We start from the raw sequence: 19,901 nt of genomic DNA, 5'->3' as shown, positions 1-19,901 counted from the left end.
CAGATAAATACTTTTTTACATTGATTTTTTAAAAGAATTTACCATTATTATAGATGTTTAGATACTGACATCCTGTGTTCTGTCTCATTGTGATGTCAAAAGTTACCTAATGCAAAGTTTATATTTAGGTATAGATGTATATGGGTCTTTGTGGGTATCATGACACAGCATTAAAAATGAGAAAATTGAATGTTACCATGCAATTGAAAATGCTTGGTGTCAAAAAGAAAAGTAGGTGCATGTTTTGCCGTATTTGAGACAGATGTTAATCAGCTCTGTGAACATTGTCACATATGATTGATTGAAAGTTGTCAATCAGCAGTGTGAACATTGCCAAGTATGTATATTTTCAGAACTGAAGGTCCTAAGAACCCCTACTACTTTGCTTGTATAAATGACATAAAAGTGATTCTAGCTATCTTATTCCATGTTGGCTTTCTGTCTTCTCTTAGGTATTAGAAGGAAAACCTATTTATGTTGATTGTTTCGGCAACCTGGTACCACTAACCAAGAGTGGCCAACACCATATATTCAGTTTTTTTGCATTCAAAGAAAACAGACTTCCTCTCTTTGTCAAGGTAATGCATATGTAAAAATCAAAATTAATTAGGCATTTAGTTAAGTACAAGGGTTGTTTTAGTTGCTTTCATAATAAGAATATGTGCTTTTCAAATATTTCCAGTGATTTTAAAACATATGTAGAAGTGTTTACAAAAACACATTTATTTTTTAATTTTTGAAGTTCAAATTCAATCATAAGTTTGAATGAGAGATGGGAATGAGGACAAACTAGGATCAATGTATTAAGTAGAATGCTACCTACTGTTTCCCAGATTAGATGGCAAGTCATCTCTTTGTGTGTATGTGTGTGTGTGTGTGTGTGTGTATGAATGTGTATAGGTGTATGTGTGAGTGTGCATGTGAGTGTGTGAGGTGTGTGAGTAGATATATGTGTGTGTGAGAGTATGTATGTATATGAGTGTGTAGAGTGTGTATAAGTATGTGAGTGTGTATATATGTGTGTGTGAGAGTGTATGTGTATGAGTGTGTATATTATGTGAGTGTGTTGATGGGAATAAACTTAGAGCCCCATACCTAGTTAATAATAGGAAATGACTCTACTGGTGACTTAAACTCCCAGCCCTCCTATTTTTTTTTCATGACTGTTAACTTCAGATGTCCATGCTGAGATTTAAAAATATATGTGAAAGTAACTAAGGTAGAGAACAAATGAGCACTGACAACATTTTTGTAATAATTTCTTGAAAGACCCAGAATATCATAGTACAAATGAGAAATTATTTTAGTTAGAGCTATAGACTTAATATACTTTTGTCAATTCAACTTTATAGAAAAGTCAATATGAATGGCTCCATTTAGCATAGAATACTCAGGAACATAAAAGATAAAGTAAAAGGGCGGCTATCAGGAGAAAGTGGGTGGGAGAGAGAAATTATTGCTTAATACATGAAGATTTTCGGTTTGGGAAGTAATTATGCATGCAGATGGAAGGCAGTGATAGTTATACAATGAAGCACACGTATTAGTGCCACAGAATTATATACTTAAAGCGGCTAAAAGGATGTTTCCTACTACAAATACTACAGTTAAAATTGAATGAAGTTCTGATGATGCAATGAACTTGAACATGTTGTGCTAAGTCAATAAAACACAAGGAAAATACTATGTGACTCCATTTTACAAATCCATGGAAACACAAACTAACATGGAGATAACCAGGGACAGGAAATGGGAAGGAAATGTGTACTGGGAAGACTTTCTGTCTGGGTGGGTAGAAAGCTCTGGAAAATGCTGGTGATTGTACAACCTCATGAATGTGCTTTACGGCACTTAAAAAATAGTAGAAATGGACAGCTTTATGGCAGGAATATTTTACCACAGTTTTTAAAAAGGTGAATTAGTTCTGGAGACCTAATATATAGAAATAGAACTATAGTTAGTGTTTATTTTATATTTGAAATTTGCTGTGCGTTCTGAAGGGATCCAGCGTCCTCACCTCAAACAGAGACTTTGATGAGAGGCAGCTCATGTAAATTAGCAAGACTTCATTTTACATTGTGTGCATATCAGACCATCTTGTTGTCTGCCTTAAAAATGTATACAGTTCTTTCTATTCATACTTCAGAAAGCAAAAACATCAGAAAGACATTTTCAAAGTGTTATTATAAGTTATGTCAGCAGAATAGAAAAGGGAAGAGCTTTGTGTCCTTATAGATTTTATGTCCCTCTGTAAGTGTTACCCAGTTGGGATTATTTTCCCTCTAAACCACACTGATGTCAGATGAAAGTTATATGTCTTTCTTGTTCAAGGTACGTGACACAACCCAGGAACCTTGCGGGAGACTCTCATTTATGAAGGAACCCAAATCCACAAGAGGACTGGTGCATCAAGCTATTTGCAACTTAAACATCACCCTGCCGATTTATGCCAAGGTATTGTGATGTCCACTGTCGTGGTCTCAGACAGCATAGAACTGGAGTTTCAGCTTTTTTATAAAAGACACAGAACACAAGTACATGTGCTAATCATTTTGGCATTTAATGCACTTTGATGGAAGCTTTTATTGCTAGGTATTAGTTATGGCAGAGAAAAATGTGAGTCTAAGTTTTAATGTTTTTTGAACTGAATTTTAAAGAAAAAAATAATTAGCCTTGTCCTCACTCTTGTTTCTGTGAACCTTCCTGAGATCACATGATGCGCTGCCTCTCACCGGAATGTTAGTGTGTTAGCTTCTGCTCACTACCCACTCTCAGTGGGGTCAACTTAAAGGTTCAGAACAAAACTCTTTGTATTTTATCTTTTCCTGAAGTAATTACCTGCTCATCTCATAGCCTGTCCTGATTTAATAATTGAAGAATTTTAAATTAACTTTCCAGTTAATTTAACATGATTGGTATAAAAATGACCTGTTGATAAGAGTTCATTTGACGCACCACAGTAAAGTTTTGTTAATTCCTAACCCAAGTGCTCCTAGTATTACTTTCTCCCCAAATCTTTCCCATGACATAATTGTTTTACTGCTATGATTGCGTCAAAGAGGGCAACTCAGTCAGTTAGATGATGTGAGCAATCTTATTTTGAAAGCTTTCTTTTTCTTTAAACTAATACCATTTTAATATAGCCAGCCACAGACGGTAGTCGGTGCATAACTGCTCCAAGTGTTCAGTTTGTTCTGCACTTGAGGAAGAGGAATAGTGGTGCTAAGACCTGAAAGGGAAATAGGGAAATACTTAAAACTTTTGATCCCAGGTCTACAGAACCAAGAACTCTCTGTATTACTTTTACGCCATCATAATTGCTGCAGTGTGTATTGGCTTGAATACTCATTTTTGGAAATCGCCATCAGTTATATAGAGGAAAGATCCTAGCATATGTTTACTGTTGACAGTTCTTAGTAATTAAAAATGCAATTGAATATCTATTTTCATGGATTATATGGCATGCTACTCCACAATTGGAATGTAGCAATAGATAGATCAACCAGAAACATGTGATCTAATTGCAGTCCTATGACACAAAAATGCACTTTGGTGTTGTCGTCTCTAGAGGCAGAGTGGCAGCTACTACTCACAGGAGAGATACACAGGCCACCAATATCAGTGTGATGGTGCTTTGACTGGTTGCAATGAGCTATCCACATGCTATGGAAAAAAAATCTATTTTATTTTATTTTATTTTATTTTGGCAAGATACAGCACAGAGAGCTATTAATGCTGGGGTGCTCAGGGATGGCTTTCTATTTAGTAACTCAAGATGAAGAGAGTAAAATGCCTAACATTGCATATCTAAGATATGCTTGAGAATGTAGTAACTTTTTATTATAATCAAGCCTGTGTGGTGCCTAAGTATGGAAATGCTTTTAACATAAGCTTACTAATGGTGGTTGACATTTTCAGTCAGTATCCATAGTAACTGGGATAGCGTCACCATCTTTTCTGTAGCTTAATTCCACCAGACATTAAATATCAAGCTTTGAGACTGCTGGTGACCTCAGGTCAGAAATTAGCATATCCATCATTTGGTCCGCCTGTCTCTTTGTACAAACTTTGATTGGTCTTCTTTAATCATTTGTCTTCTATAAGCTATTTAAGAAAGTAGTCTGAGTTTACCCCATGCCTGCTTGATGCTTGTAGGTGGGACATATTTACTCTTTTCTTCTAAATGTTTTTTTTTTTTTTCTTATGCCTTCTTTTCCATCTTGCACTGCATCTTGGGGCATCAAGGAATCGGAGTCAGATCAAGAGCAGGAGGAAGAGGTAATTTTACAACAGTGACAATTGTTCCTGCTATGTCATTGCTGGTACCACTAATAGAGAAGTAGACAGCAATTCTTAGCAAATAGATGAGCAGAATTTTAGTCAACCTCTCTGAGCCTGTTTTTTCATCTGATGAATGGTGTTTAGAAAATCACAGTTCCTTTACTTATTTTCCCCATTATGCAATAGTTTGTATTTCTCTACAACTCCTAAAAATGCAAGTGCATTATCTGAATGACACTCAAGGCTAGTCTGGGGATGTCTGAAGATAATGATGATCACACACAGTGATTTGTTTTGTTGGTCTCATAGCACATCATGGAGGTATGCCTGTGATGGCATCATCACACTGGCGATTGCTAGGGTTTGTGCTGGGGTAATTGTGGGTTCTTGAATTTTCTTAACTCCAATTTGCAACATGCAGATTTGTTATACATAGCTTATATAAATGAAAGTTAGTAACTTTTAGGAATATAATGTGGTCCTAACACCAAGATTGAGAATCACAATGACTAACCAACTTTCAGGAGCACATAGTCCAATTGTTAGTGTCCAAGATTATGATATAAATATATATTATTAATGAACATTCCTCGTAAAATATACTTGCAAGGCATAGTGCTCCAGACACCTCACTAGGACGGGTTTCTCTCTTATCTTCTGTGTGAAATTACATACAGATACAGGAAACAAATTCTAAAGACAGTGCTTGGACAAAGTAGATATCTGGTCATATCCACTGCAATTTTTACAGCAAATATCTGCTTATCTCCTTTTTAAAGGTCTGAAAACACCCAGTATTATAACAGAAATGAAAGAACTCGTTGGAAACATATTTATCTATTATTTAAGTTTCCAAAACTAATTATCAATGCATACTTTTAAAATATACTATCATTTTAAAAATGGTATGCTAACACATCTGAAATATAAAAATGCAAAGAAAAAATATAATAACCATTCTCTGTCCACCAACCTGAAATGCATGGCCCTAGTTCAGAGGACTGCCCCATATCCCTCTTTCTGTCATAGGAAGCTACAGAACAGATGTGCGATGGCCGTCTCTCACACACACCATCAAAGGATGCTTGACTGGTCACTCATTCCCCTGTGTGCGTCACTCTGACACACTCAGTTTCCTTCCTGAGCTCAGTGATTCTGTCACCCTAGCCCTTAAACTAGGAAACCAGCTTTGCTGTGTCCACAAATGAACTAATTCCATCAGATACATTTTTTCCTCCTGTGAAATTCTTCCAGGAGGTTTCTAGTCTTCCTGAAGGACTAGATGAGAGGTCTGGAGCAGTACTCACTATTGCTACAAAATGACATCTGTAAAATGCACTGCCCAGCATGCTTTTGCCATCCTCTTCTAACCTCAATTAAATTGACACAGCTTTGGATTGACTTCACCTTCTTCATGACCTTCTTCCTACTGTGCATTTCTCACATCAGACACTGCTGGGGTCATCTCTTCTTAGGAATAACATATGATTTCTGTAGTATCTAGAAGCGATGCATGAATGTGTTTATTTATGTATTCAAACCTTATCTGATGCCACTCTCAGATGGATAATTACAAATAGACTCTTGCTATGCACATAAGCGATTCTGAGCAGAGAGCTGTTTTGTAACCACTGAATTTGTGTGTGTTTTCTTTCAGATCGGTATGACATCAGAGAAAAGTAAGATTTTTTTAAATAAAAATTGAGTTTGTTTGAAAGCTGGCTATATTGAAGAGAAGCATGAATTAAGATGCAAGCTAGTTGCCATTACTAACCACTATAATAATTACATTGGTATATAATTCTTATTAATCATTAATATAAATTTATAAAAGCAGCTTGGCCAGTTAAATCATAATATACCTAATCTGTAAGCTGATGAGCAATAATGCAGTGATTATTCATCTAAGCATTCACTTTCTTTTGATATCCCTGTAACTCCTGGCATTGCTGTCAAGCCTGTTTAGAAAGCTACCCTACCGTTTTGTCCTTTTGTTAGCTTAACACTGTCACCTCATTATTTTTTAAGCACTGACATGACAGTATTATTTTTTTACATCAATTTACAGTGACCACTGTAGAGAGCCTTTCCTTTGGAAGGGCGTGCCTAACAAAAATAATACTGTCTAATAGTTCTTAGCCGAAGCTCACCCCTTGACACACCCTACCATTCCTTCCACTCTTACTGTGGTGAAGTGTACCTGAACCCTTTAGGTGAGACCTAACAGAATTTTGTGAAAATTTCAAAGGAAAGAAAGTAAAAAGACAAGGATGCGAAAGTTTAAGTTTTCCCAGATAAAGCTACTGACCACAGTATGTCTTTGTGTGGCTGCAATTAAACACCAATTTGAAATCCTAACAAAATATAGAGCAATAACCAGACCTGAATTCATCAGAGATCTGAAATAACATTTCATCTTGTCACTCTATTCCCTGTGACTCTCTGGCTTCTTGTGCAGAAACGCAAGTTGAATTTTACAGATTTTCCTTTGCGTTATCCTTTCAACCCTTGAGAAAAACATTCTAACCTGTACTTTGATTAATTATCAAGATTTATGTTAGCCGGGCAGTGGTGGCACACGCCTTTAATACCAGCACTTGGGAGGCAGAGGCAGGCGAATTTCTGAGTTCGAGGCCAGCCTGGTCTACAGAGTGAGTTCCAGGACAGCCAGGGCTACACAAGGAAACCTTGTCTTGAAAAACAAGAAAACAAAACAACAATAAAAAAAGATTTATGTTGATTCATCATATCTCAGGATAACATCCTGAATGGAAAGAACACAGAGCTATGTTTCATCATTCTGCCCCGATTGTATTAGTTACTGTTCTGTTGCTGTGATAAAACACCATGACCAAAGCAACTTACAGAAGGAAGATTTGATTTGGGGCTCAGGGTTCCAGATGGTTAGTCTATGGTGGCAGAGCAGAGGTAGTAAGGTGGCAGACTCTTGTAATCTGGAAACTTCAAAGTCTGCCTACCCCTAGTGATGCTCTTCTTTCAGCAAGGTCATACCTCCTAAGCGTCACAAAACAGCCACTAACTAGGGACCAAGTATTAAGACCAAGTATTAAGGGACCAAGATTTATGGGGGGCAGATCTCATTAAACACCATGCTTATGACCTGTTCTTTTGAAGTCTTAGCATAGTGTAGCTTACTGCTGTCCTATTGGGATTGCTTTAACTGAGGCTTACCCTTGTGTTCAATCCTCATGAAACTATCTGAGATGCTGATGTCTTCAATAAGTTATATAACTAAAAAAAATCAGCATTAACATAAATTTATTTAGTATACTTTATATATAAATTACACACACATACACACTGTCCTCTGAACAAATACAAATTCTGTCCAGAGGAGGCACTTTTGTTTATGACACATATTGTTGCTTTTAATAACTTTTAAAGTAAATTTTTTTTCTCTCCCTCTTTCTTCTTTAGGGCTCTTGTGTTGACTTAAATGGTCCCTTCCTCTACTCCTATGTACAAGCTAATAGGAATTAAAAATTACTGGTCTGGGTCAGTTAAAAAAGTAGTAATGTTACCCATATTGCTATAATGTCACGGATATTCTTGAATGATACCTGGATACTTTGCATATCTTCCAGATTTCAAATGTAGATTATATGTCTGTGTTTTTAGTTTAAAGGCAATCCTTATATAATTTCCATATTGTTCTAACATGTCTTTGTATAAGCCAACCCTGAGGGTTTCTTCCTCTCTGTTGGTGGTTAAAAGGCCTCCTGACCTGTGACTTCAGAGTACTTTTCCAACCAACTTAGGCATTGACTCATAGAGAGATGAGTCACAATCACACTTCACCACAGTAACATTTTACATTTTTGTTCTAATTTCTCACCACCCTCCTGCCCGTGCTTTTCTGCAAGGCTGCCCCTGCCCAGCAGTTTTTATCCCACCTTTGCTTTGCATGGAAATAACTTGGCTTACATCAACTGTGCGTGTGTCCTGTGTGACTGTCTCTAATTTGGGTTGCCATGCATCACATTTGAATTCTGGGTTCACATACACGTTCAGTCACAGCTGGTGTTTCCGTCATTTGTCTTTCCTTTCCTTTACCCTTCTCCTTGGCCGTCTGGTACACTTCTAAACAAGGAGGTTCCTCCAAGGAAAGGGCCATGCCTCCCAGCACGAGATGTGTGTCATTGTCAGGTGTGGATTTCCCTTAGATGAAATGCCAGTCTGCAGCTGATTCAGGTGTGTTTTCTGCCATTGCTGTAGGGTGGCAGGCAGAACTGTGCTGACTGAATTCTAGACCTGTGGGATTTAAAATGTAGGAATTGGGTGCAATTCTGAATTTGCTCCTACTGGCTTTCTCAGGGAGGAAATCAAGATTCCGCTATTTCTAATGCTTTATTTTTTCCTTATTTTTTTCCCATGGTTTTTGTTTTGTTTTGTTTTCTGACATTGATCTGTAATATCTGAACAATCTTGAGATACCTCTGTGCAATCTCACTGCGCTCTTCTTTTTGATTTGTGATTTTTTTATGTATGTCTTGAGTATTTGTGATAGCTTGTTGTATGTATGAATGTGCTACAGTGAGAAAATTAAGCAAGTTATTTCCTGCTCATTTTCCTTTTCAGTTATTTTTTCCGTTAGCCTTGCTTTGCTTTCGTTCCTTGAGACCTTGTGGATCCACCATTCCCAGCCCATTCTGTTGCCCCTCCCACCACCAGGAAAAGACGCGGTGTTGTTTTGGTCCTGATTACATTTGCCAATATCTTTTTTGATTTCCATTTTACTTTCAATGTTTTTTCATTCACATCAAAGATGATGAGACAGAGTCGACAGAAACATCTGTCCTGAAAAGCCACCTGGTTAATGAAGTTCCTGTCTTAGCAAGTCCGGACTTGCTCTCTGAAGTTTCTGAGATGAAACAAGATTTGATCAAAATGACGGCCATCTTGACCACAGATGTGTCTGATAAGGCAGGTTCGATCAAAGTGAAGGAGCTGGCAAAGGCCAGTGAAGAAGAGCCAGGAGAGCCCTTTGAAATTGTAGAGAGAGTGAAAGAGGACTTAGAGAAGGTGAATGCGATCCTGAGGAGTGGGACGTGCGTGAGAGACGAAGGCAGAGTGCGGAGTTCTCAGTCTGAGCGGGAGCTAGAGGAGGAATGGGTTATTGTCAGCGATGAGGAGATTGAAGAGGCCAAGCAACACGCCCCAGTAGAAATTGCTGAACACCCATGTATAGAAGTCAGAGTAGACAGAGAGACCAAGGCCAAAGTAGAGAAGGACTCCACTGGGTTAGTGAACTACCTCACAGACGACTTAAATGCATATACTCATCCTCATGAAAAGAAGCCACAAACAGTGCCAGAAAAGTCAGGGGAGACAAGTCAGGCTTCAGCTGTTGGCAAGAGCTCTGAAAGTAATAAAGGGAAGGCCACCCCAGCAGAGGAGAAACAGAGCGCTCAGAAGCAGCTCAAACCAGGCCTGGCAATAAAGAAGCCAGTGCGGAGGAAACTAAAGGAAAAGCAGAAACAGAAAGAGGAAAGCTCGCCGCAAGGGAGTGAAGAAAAGACTGAACTTAAGAAAGGTAGTTCAGAGGAGTCGGTAGAGGAAGACCGGGGTCTGGCCCCTGAACCCCTTCCCACTGCCAAGGCCACCTCTCCTCTGATAGAAGAAACTCCTATTGGCTCCATAAAGGACAAAGTGAAGGCCCTTCAGAAGCGAGTGGAAGATGAGCAGAAAGGTCGAAGCAAGCTGCCAGTCAGGGTCAAAGGCAAAGAGGATGTGCCCAAAAAGACCATGCCCAGGACACACCCAGCTGTGTCACCCTCTTCAAAGTCATCGCCTTCCTCTAAAACAGAACGACACTCTTCCCTTTCTTCCTCTGCAAAAACTGAAAGGCACACACCAGTGTCACCATCAAGCAAAACCGAGAAACACTCACCTGTGTCACCCTCGGCAAAAACCGAACGACATTCACCAGTATTTTCAGGTAAACCTGAGAAACATTCACCTGGTTCTCCCTCAACCAAAAATGAAAGACATTCTCCTGTGTCATCTGTAAAAACAGAACGGCACACACCTGTGTCACCTTCAGGCAAAATAGACAAACGTCCACCTGTCCCATCATCTGGAAGAACAGAGAAACATCCTCCAGTGTCACCTGGCAAAACAGAAAAACGATTGCCCGGTACACCTTCTATTAGAACCCCAGAGAAGCAGGCACCTGGGTCTGCCAATGGAAAACATGAAAAGCACCTGCCTGTGTCTCCTGGGAAGACAGAAAAGCAGCCACCCGTATCTCCCACCTCTAAAACCGAACGAATTGAGGAGACAATGTCTGTCCGGGAGCTCATGAAAGCATTCCAGTCAGGTCAGGACCCATCTAAACACAAAACAGGACTCTTTGAGCACAAATCAACAAAACAAAAACAATCACAAGACAAAAGTAAAAGCCGGGTAGAAAAAGAAAAAGGGCACAGTACAACCCAGAGAGAAACCCAGAGAATAGAAAATCAGACAGCTAAGCGTGGCCAGAGATTCCAGGTTACAGGACCTACGGAATCCAGACGGTTCCGTTCCACCACCATCACCGTTGGGCTCAGGATGGAAGATCCAGTTAGAGAAAGGTTTGAGAGAACTCCCATCATTAAAACACCTGAGGCAGTTCCATCAGTGGCAGCAGAAGAAAGCCATCGTGTGAGCGAGATCCCTCAAGAGAAGATTGTGGATGAGCAGGGAGACATGGATCTCCAGATCAGCCCAGACAGGAAAACCTCCACTGACTTTTCGGATGTCATCAAGCAAGAGTTAGAAGACAATGACAAATACCAACAATTCCGCCTCACTGAGGACACAGAAAAGGCTCAGATTCATTTAGATCAAGTAATCACTAGTCCCTTCAACACGACATTTCCACTAGATTACATGAAAGATGAGTTCCTTCCAGCTCTGTCTTTACAGAGTGGTGCTTTGGGTGGCAGTTCTGAAAGCCTGAAACAGGAAGTGATAGCAGGCTCGCCTTGCGGGAGCCTGATGGAAGGCACACCTCAGATCAGTTCAGAAGAGAGCTACAAACATGAGGGCCTAGCGGAAACTCCTGAGACAAGTCCAGAGAGTCTGTCTTTCTCACCAAAGAAAAGTGAGGAACAAGTTGGAGAGGCCAAGGAAACTATCAAGGTAGAAACACCCACAGACGTTCATTCAGAAAAAGAGCTTCCTATAGCTAATGACATTACCGATAGTTCTGAAAAACAAGGTGCTGTGGTCACTGGTGTCTCAGAGCCCTCTACAGAGCATTTTCTGAAGGAGGTCACCCAAGACTCTCCTAAAGATGTGTGCTCCAAACAAGATGGCTGCCCTGGCAGCCAGAGTGTATCATTAGCAAATGAGCCACACCTGGTGTTTACTGAGCCAGGGTCCTCCTGTGGTGAAAGCCAGCTCCCACTTGTTAGTTCAGCTTATAAGACACAACCAGAAAGTGAAACTCAGGAATCCTTAACTCCCTCAGAAGTGACAAAGGCCTTCCCACCATCTGATGCTTCTGTCAAGACAGTTGAGGGAACAGAACCAAAGCCCCCGGGAGTTATTAGAAGTCCCCAAGGGCTAGAACTTCCTCTCCCTAACCGGGATAGTGAGGTCCTCAGTCCAATGGCCGATGAATCGTTAGCGGTCAGCCACAAAGACTCTCTGGAAGCCAGCCCTGTGCTAGAAGATAACTCCTCTCACAAAACTCCTGATTCTCTGGAACCTAGTCCTCTCAAAGAGTCACCTTGCAGGGACTCCCTTGAAAGCAGCCCAGTTGAGTCTAAAATGAAGGCAGGAATTCTCCCAAGTCACTTTCCTCTTCCGGCCGCTATTGCCAAAACAGATCTTGTTGCCGAAGTGGCCTCTATGCGTTCTCGGCTGCTCCGAGACCCTGATGGCAGTGCTGAGGATGACAGTCTAGAGCAGACATCACTCATGGAGAGCTCAGGGAAAAGCCCCCTCTCCCCTGACACCCCCAGCTCTGAAGAAGTTAGCTATGAGGTCACACCCAAACCTTCAGAGTCAAGTACACCCAAACCGGCTGTGATTCATGAATGTGCAGAAGAGGATGACTCTGAAAACGGGGAGAAAAAGAGGTTCACACCAGAAGAGGAAATGTTCAAAATGGTAACCAAAATTAAAACGTTTGATGAACTTGAGCAAGAAGCAAAGCAGAAAAGAGACTACAAAAAAGAACCTCGGCAAGATGGGTCCTCCTCAGCCTTGGACCCTGATGCTGACTGTTCAGCAGAAGCGGATGAACAGAAACAGATGGAGGGTACAGAGAGTGAGAGTGAGGTCCCTGTCTTGGTGACCTCAGAGAGCAGAAAGGCTTCTTCCTCCTCAGAGAGTGAACCTGAGCTGACACAGCTGAGTAAAGGTGCTGACTCAGGACTTCTGACGGAGCCAGTTATCCGAGTGCAGCCTCCATCTCCCCTCCCATCCAGCATAGACTCTAATTCCAGCCCCGAAGAAGCACAGTTCCAGCCCATAGTTCCCAAGCAATATATGTTCAAGATGAATGAGGAAGTTCAAGAAGAGCCAGGTAGCCCAGAAGAAGATAAAGATTGCAAGTCACATTTAGCTGAAGACAGTCAGACTCATTCTGCTGACGGTGCCGATGGGTCTTATGATGACCTGAACAGAGAGATGACTCAGGCAGAAACCTGTGATGGACATGGCTGTGAGGCTGTGAGTCCTAGCAAGTCAGCCACTCCCACCTCCCTAGGAGTTCAGAGTCCAGAGTGTAATGATGTTGATAAGCCCCTGGCCATTGATAAAGACTCAGTAGCTCTCCAGGATACTCATGAAAGTGACCGAGAAGAAAGAGAATTTGATCTTTCCAGAGTGGAATCTACTCAACAGGCAGGTCTTCCCAATGAAAGCTCTTCCTTGTCTTCTTCATCTCATTGTGCGGTACCTGAAGGAAATGAATCAGTTAAAGAAATACCGTCCCCATCTTCCTCTGTAAAAGTAGAGGTCACAATAACTGACCAGGCTTTACAAAGCATGCCGCAGGACTGTCCCATTCAAGAGTCATCTCCGACAATTCAAACAGAGAGGTTTGCCTTGGATGTTCCAGTGTCTGATTTAGCCGAGACTGATGAAAATTCTGATCCTCAAATCATCAGTCCTTATGAAAATGTTCCTTCCTCCTCTTTTTTCTCTGGAGAGCCCAGCCAAATCCAAACAGATACCTGTCATACCACAGTTGTTCATTCGCCTGAAGTGTATTCTGTTATCATTAGATCCTCTCCTGAGGATGTTGTAACGACAAACTCCTCTGATAGAACTGTCTCAGGTGAAGAATCTAATTGTGAGAGCCTTGGTCTAGAAACTGAATCTGAGCAAAACGGTGCTTTGTGGGCAATGCAGTCTGACGAGCCTCCCTTGTCAGTAGCACCCGCTACACCAAATGAACCGGCAGTCATTGGCGAACAAGTAAGCAAAGTCATCATCACAAAAACTGATGTGGATGCCGACTCCTGGAGCGAGATCCGTGAAGATGATGCAGCCTTTGAAGCTAGAGTGAAGGAGGAAGAACAGAAGATATTTGGTTTGATGGTAGACAGGCAGTCACAGGGCACCACTCCTGATACCACTCCTGCTAGGACCCCAACTGAAGAGGGGACCCCAACAAGTGAACAAAATCCATTCCTCTTTCAGGAAGGAAAATTGTTTGAGATGACCCGAAGTGGTGCTATTGATATGACCAAAAGATCTTATGCAGATGAAAGTTTGCACTTTTTCCAAATTGGCCAAGAATCCAATGATGAGACTATCTCTGAAGACTTAAAGGAAGGGGCTACTGGGGCTGAGGGGCCACAGATGGAGACTACTAGTGAGTCACTGGAACTTTCAGAACCCAAAGAGGCAATGGATGATGAAGGAGAATTACTTCCTGATGATGTAAGTGAGGAAATAGAGGATTTCCCTGCCTCAGATGCTAACCTTGACTCTCAAGTGATAATTTCAGCTTCCACAGAAACACCCACCAAAGAGGTTATATCCACAGTGGCCGGGGAGCCCCCCACCACTCAGTGGAGTGATTCTCTGAGCACTGTGAAGCAGATACGATGCCCTACAGTCCCCGAACCTGTTGGTCAGTTGGACTTTTCCACAGTCACTAAGTCTGTTTATTCGGATCATCGGGATGATGAGTCCCCAGATTCTTCTCCAGAGGAACAGAAGTCTGTGATTGAGATCCCTACTGCACCCATGGAAAATGTGCCTTCTGCTGAAAGCAAACCCCAAATTCCTATCAGGACTCTCCCTACTTTAGTCCCAGGCCCTCTGTCTGCAGAGGATGAGAGTGCATTTTCTGATGATTTCCCATCTGGCCTAGATGAGGATAGTAAGGAGGATGGAGCAAAACCAAAGTCCAAAATACCCATCAAAGCACCCGCCCAAAGAACTGAGTGGCAGCCCTCCCATCCAGACATATCTCTCCAGAAGACAGCTGTCCCCCAGGGACAAGACACGCTAAGCAGAGCACCAGATGGTAGAAGCAAGTCAGAATCAGATGCTAGTTCCTTGGATGCTAAGACCAAATGCCCAGTGAAAGCCAGAAGTTACATTGAGACAGAAACAGAAAGCAGGGAGAGGGCTGAGGGGTTTGAGTCAGAATCAGAAGAAGGGGCCACAAAACCAAAGCCCTTTGCATCCCGATTGCCAGTGAAGAGCAGAAGCACCTCATCTTCCGGCAGGACAGGCACGAGCCCCACGAGAGAGAGTAGGGAGCACTTCTTTGACCTTTACCGAAACTCCATAGAATTCTTTGAGGAGATTAGTGATGAGGCTTCCAAATTAGTGGACAGGCTTACACAGTCAGAGAGGGAACAGGAGCCACCTTCAGACGACGAAAGTAGCAGTGCCCTGGAAGTGTCAGTCATTGAGAATCTGCCACCTGTTGACACTGAGCCCTCAGTTCCCGAGGACATCTTTGACACAAGGCCCATTTGGGATGAGTCCATTGAGACTATGATTGAACGCATCCCTGATGAAAATGGCCATGACCGAGCTGAAGGTATTTGCCAGACACTGGGAATCCCTGTGCTACGCATGTCATAAATTTGATAGAGATTTTTTTTTTTCTTTTCTGGTAACGTCTGTTTTATTTTGTGATTTATGTCTCATTTTCTTTAAGCTTCCTGTAGTGGTTAATGTGTTTGTGTAAGCCCTTTGTGTTTTGTGCTTTTTCTGTATATTCTCGTCTATGAAACAATCTCAAGATTGAGTAATGAGAATGCTTATCCAAACCAGAAACATAACCAAGCAACAGGGGGGACCTCGCCTTTCTTTAGCTGCTGCACGTAAAGCCATACAAGCTTTGAGTTTTGTTGTTCTGATGTTCCAGGCTTAGCCTGGAGTTGACTACATTTGTTTTTACACACGAGCATGTGGGTTTCCCTGCACAAGGCCTCCTTGCTCTAATTTCTAATTCTTGGTGTGCTTTAATTGGTGCATCCAATTTTGTCATGATTAGGAAGCCCTTTAACTCAAAAAGATTTCTCACATCCGGACATTCTAATTATTGTGGGTCTGTTTTTCAATTCGGAGAGGTCGGCTTTCAGATACCCATGATAATCAAATTAGTCCAACAAACCTGAGGTAAAAATGAGCAATGATTGTGTTCAGACAAGATTCAGCAGACAACAAAATCTCAAACTTTGCACGATATGAGGGAATGATGGCTCTTAGAACTGTATATATATATATATTTAAAAAAAAAAAAAAAAACAACCAAACAAAGGAAACCATGGGTGGCTTTGAGAGGTAACCTGCAGGCTTCCATTATTTCTAAATGAAGACTTATTCCTATGTGGGTGACAAAGAATTCCCGATGCTGCTTAGCAGTCCACCGCAGTTAAAAGGAAATTGGATGAATTCTAGTTTGTGAGAGTGTGCACTTCATGACTTTGCTTAGAAATAGGCAGCCAGAACCTTTTTCTCAAAGGCAAATGTCCCACTGGCAGGATCTACAAAGCTCATATGCCTTTGTCCTGCCTCCTTCAAAAGGTCAACTGGACATTGTTGTTCCTGGCCTCAGTTTAAGTCCAGGCTTAAGATAATTCTCAGTGCTTTCTTTCAGATAGGGCCTGGTGGTGATCGACACCTCTGCAGGCATGAGTAGTACAGTCCAACTAGTTATTCTACTTCTGTATCCCATATGTGAGTCTCTGCTGTTTCATGTGTGAAGTGAGTGTGCTTTGGTGGGCAGGTTTTTTTTTTCTTCTTCTTCTTCCTCTTCTTCAAAAGCATAAAAGAAAAGTCCCGAGATAACTAGACATTCAGTTCAGTTACAAGTCTTCATTAAAGGAATATGGAAGCAGATGGTTTCCATAAATCACCACATGGGATTCATTACCCATTTTATCCCCAAAATCAGAAAACACACCACTTCATATGACCTAAGCTGTGATAGCTAATTGTGCGACTATCAGATATTTGCTCAAGTGATTTCCTTTCTTGGATGATCAGTACTATGGTTCCCCTCCTGTCCCAGACACTCTTTGGCCATTCTGTTTTTGACCTTCTGTAGATCCCCAAGATGAGCAGGAGCGGATGGAAGAAAGGCTGGCTTATATTGCTGATCACCTTGGCTTCAGCTGGACAGGTAATTGGTGTGACTCAGGTTTTCTACAGAAACAGCCAGTTTAAGATCTCTTCTTTTTGTTCCTTTGTTTTTCTTGAGGAAGACTATATGGAATAGTACACAGAAAATCTGTGAGTTGAAAAATCTGACTGCAACAGCTAATAGCACTGCCTGAGCTGATGGTTTTCAACAGTTTTTGGACTTTAGAACTTGAGATTTGAAGACTATGAGACTAAAGATGGCCAGGTTTCAAACATTCTTAGATTCAATTTTTATAATATTTTGGTTTTGTTTTTCTGAGACAAGTTCTCACTCTATATTCCAGGTCAACCTGGAACTTTCTATGTCACTTAAGCATGCCCAAACTCATGGTAATCTTCCTGCTCCAGTGCCAGGAATATAGATGTGAACTACCATGCCTCACAATTTTCATAACATTTGAGATTCCACCAGAGCTGATTCTTTCTGATGTTTGTTGTCAGGTGTCTTTCATAGTAAATAGTTACTAACATATGCTCTGGGTAAATGTTAAAATATACATTATATATAAAATATAGTGAGATGTTGCACTGATATTTTAGATTTTTATTTTTGAGACAGTGGTGTTGAAGCATAGAATATATGTTCAGTGATCTATTAAGAAAAAGTGAATTATAAATTCATACTGTTATTTACACATCATGAATTATAAATTTAAAGTATATTTCTCATCTGCCCGTGACTTAATAGTAGGCAACGTTGTAGCCTAGCTTACTTTCATATTTACCATTTTTAACTCTGATGTGGTTCCTTAGGTATCACTTGGATATGGTTCACGGAGACAAATGGTATAAAGTTACTACTATCCCATGGCTCTTAAATATTTGGTAGTAAATAAGTATCTATTCTCAAAGATGATTGATAATTTTGAATAAATGACTGGAAGCAGTAGGAATAGCCATTTTCTAACTTTTAGTAATTTTAGAATAATATTGAAATACTCACCAGATGTTTACCTGAGGGATTTAGAGGAAAGAATGACACCAAAATATCCCCAGTTGGCCTATTAGAAATTCATTATTTTCCTTGAATACATATGTATCCATACATATACTAAATGAGTTAAGTATAAAAAAGTTGGTGAAAATGTAAACCTTATAACCAAACAGAACAAAAGAAAAGGTAAAGGAAATACATCTCTAAAACAGAATTACTAGATCAAGGATACTTTTAATATTGGTATCAGTTGGATAAAAGAAGTCATTGCTTTTATACACAATTGTATAACACATTAGAATAGCATGCACAAGCATCAAGTATTCATATAGAATGTTAATAGCCGAATAAAGAAACCTTTTGAGAAGGAACATTTGAGACAGGTTTCTCTATGAAGCTCTGGTCATCCTGGAACTCACTATGTAGGCCAGGCTGGCCTTGAACTCATATCTGCCTCTGCCTCCTAAATGCTGGGATTAAAGATGGACATCACTATACCCAACTGACGAAACGTTTTGGCTTCTACCCTACCCGAGTTTAATGCTTCCAAGGCCTTTTTCTCATGCACATCAAATGAAGGAAAAAAGCATACCTGATCACTATAAGTTAGCTATAACCAGTATTTGCATACATTTGCAGAAACAGGATTTGTAGTAGTTAAAAATTTATAAAAGTCAGAAATGTTCTGGTTCTCCTGTTTTTCAGTCATTTACTTTTCATTATCTTGGTTAAAAAAATAAACAAGTGATGATGGTCTGATCTTCATTCACATTTTATCCCTTTACCCTTACTACTTCTACAATGACATCAATCAATTTTATATCCAATTTTAAGGGAGAGTGAGCAAAAGTGAGAGTTAGTTAGTATTAGTGTATCAAATTTGTGTATGAGTCACTTCTAACTCAAATTGCTCATAGCAGCACAAGGCCATAATCACTTACATGTCAAGAGACAAGGTATGAGAGACAAGAGTGAAACCTGAATTCCATGTGTTGACAATGTAGCCTTTTATTGTTGTTCTAGAACTAGCAAGAGAACTGGATTTCACTGAGGAGCAAATTCACCAAATTCGAATTGAGAACCCCAACTCCCTTCAAGATCAGAGCCATGCACTGCTCAAGTACTGGTTGGAGAGGGATGGGAAGCATGCCACAGGTAGGTGGGAGAATGTTGTTGTAGATGTGGATCTCAGGTAGAAGTGGGTCTCCCAGTGATCCCATTCTTATAAAATCAGCAAGAGGAATTGTCAACATTCATAAATTTTAAGAACCACTGTCAACAAAAGATAGCAAGCTGCTATCGGTTTTAGAATAATCTTATCCCAAGAAAAATCTTGCATGGTATGTTTGTAAACAATGTCAGCTATTTGGGAATGATATCAGCACTAGCTGCCCACAGAAAGTTCACTGAGGCCTAACAGGTTAGTGGGCACAGTGTATAGTTATAGCTATGAATGGTGTATTTGTCTTCAGTTTATGTTTATATTCCTCTCTACTAATTTAGGTATGTGGGGGAGGGGAACCAAGTAGTTACTGTGTACGACTGATACTTTGTATTATGACCCTCTAAGGGGGAAAATGGGAAATGGAATAGATCATAGCTGCTGTAAAGGCTCAGCCCTTCCTTTGACTTCTCCATGACAATCTTTATATCTATTACTGTTTTTGTTGTGGATATTGTTGTTTGGTTGTTTTTGGTTTTTATTTTTTTTGGGGGGGGAAGGGGGTTATCCTTTTTTTTGTCCACATTCTTTTTAACAGCATTGACAAATTTAGCAAATAGAAACAGAAGGGTACTTGAATCAACATAAAGACAGATAATCAATAAATATCTTACGATATAAATATATTTCGCACTGTATTTGAGATATACTTAGTCTTTGTTTTTACTTAGATTCCAGTTTGGTCTTGTTGTTGTTTGTCAACTCTGCCTTTAGGGTTTATAGTGTGCCGGCTACATGCAGCACGATTTGCCTCTGTTTTCAAAGGTCCTAGCTAGGCTTTGCCAGGCTCTTATTTGAATACCACTAATGTAGTAAAGTAACTGAATGAAAGAA

The 19,901-nt window shown here is 40.5% G+C and overlaps 1 protein-coding gene across 10 annotated transcripts in view; it reads left to right on the top strand.

Moving 5' to 3' along the window:
• Window positions 1–19,901, top strand: part of Ank2 (ankyrin 2) — a 214,650-nt gene that overhangs the window by 180,057 nt on the left and 14,692 nt on the right. For 5 of the 10 annotated variants that reach the window (XM_076933230.1, XM_076933231.1, XM_076933228.1 and 2 more), the window contains exons 36-42: window positions 453–578; window positions 2,332–2,454; window positions 4,246–4,278; window positions 5,939–5,960; window positions 9,068–15,301; window positions 16,817–16,891; window positions 18,869–19,000. In XM_076933230.1, the coding sequence (XP_076789345.1) occupies window positions 453–578; window positions 2,332–2,454; window positions 4,246–4,278; window positions 5,939–5,960; window positions 9,068–15,301; window positions 16,817–16,891; window positions 18,869–19,000 (6,745 nt within the window). The remainder of the gene's footprint in view (window positions 1–452; window positions 579–2,331; window positions 2,455–4,245; window positions 4,279–5,938; window positions 5,961–9,067; window positions 15,302–16,816; window positions 16,892–18,868; window positions 19,001–19,901) is intronic. The other 5 variants (XM_076933234.1, XM_076933233.1, XM_076933232.1 and 2 more) reach the window with 1 other exon arrangement.

Source organism: Arvicanthis niloticus, chromosome 4 (assembly GCF_011762505.2).
Source record: "Arvicanthis niloticus isolate mArvNil1 chromosome 4, mArvNil1.pat.X, whole genome shotgun sequence".
Classification (NCBI taxonomy): Eukaryota; Metazoa; Chordata; class Mammalia; order Rodentia; family Muridae; genus Arvicanthis; species Arvicanthis niloticus.
Note: the sequence above shows the minus strand (reverse complement) of the source record. Positions and strands in the feature narration are given on the sequence as shown.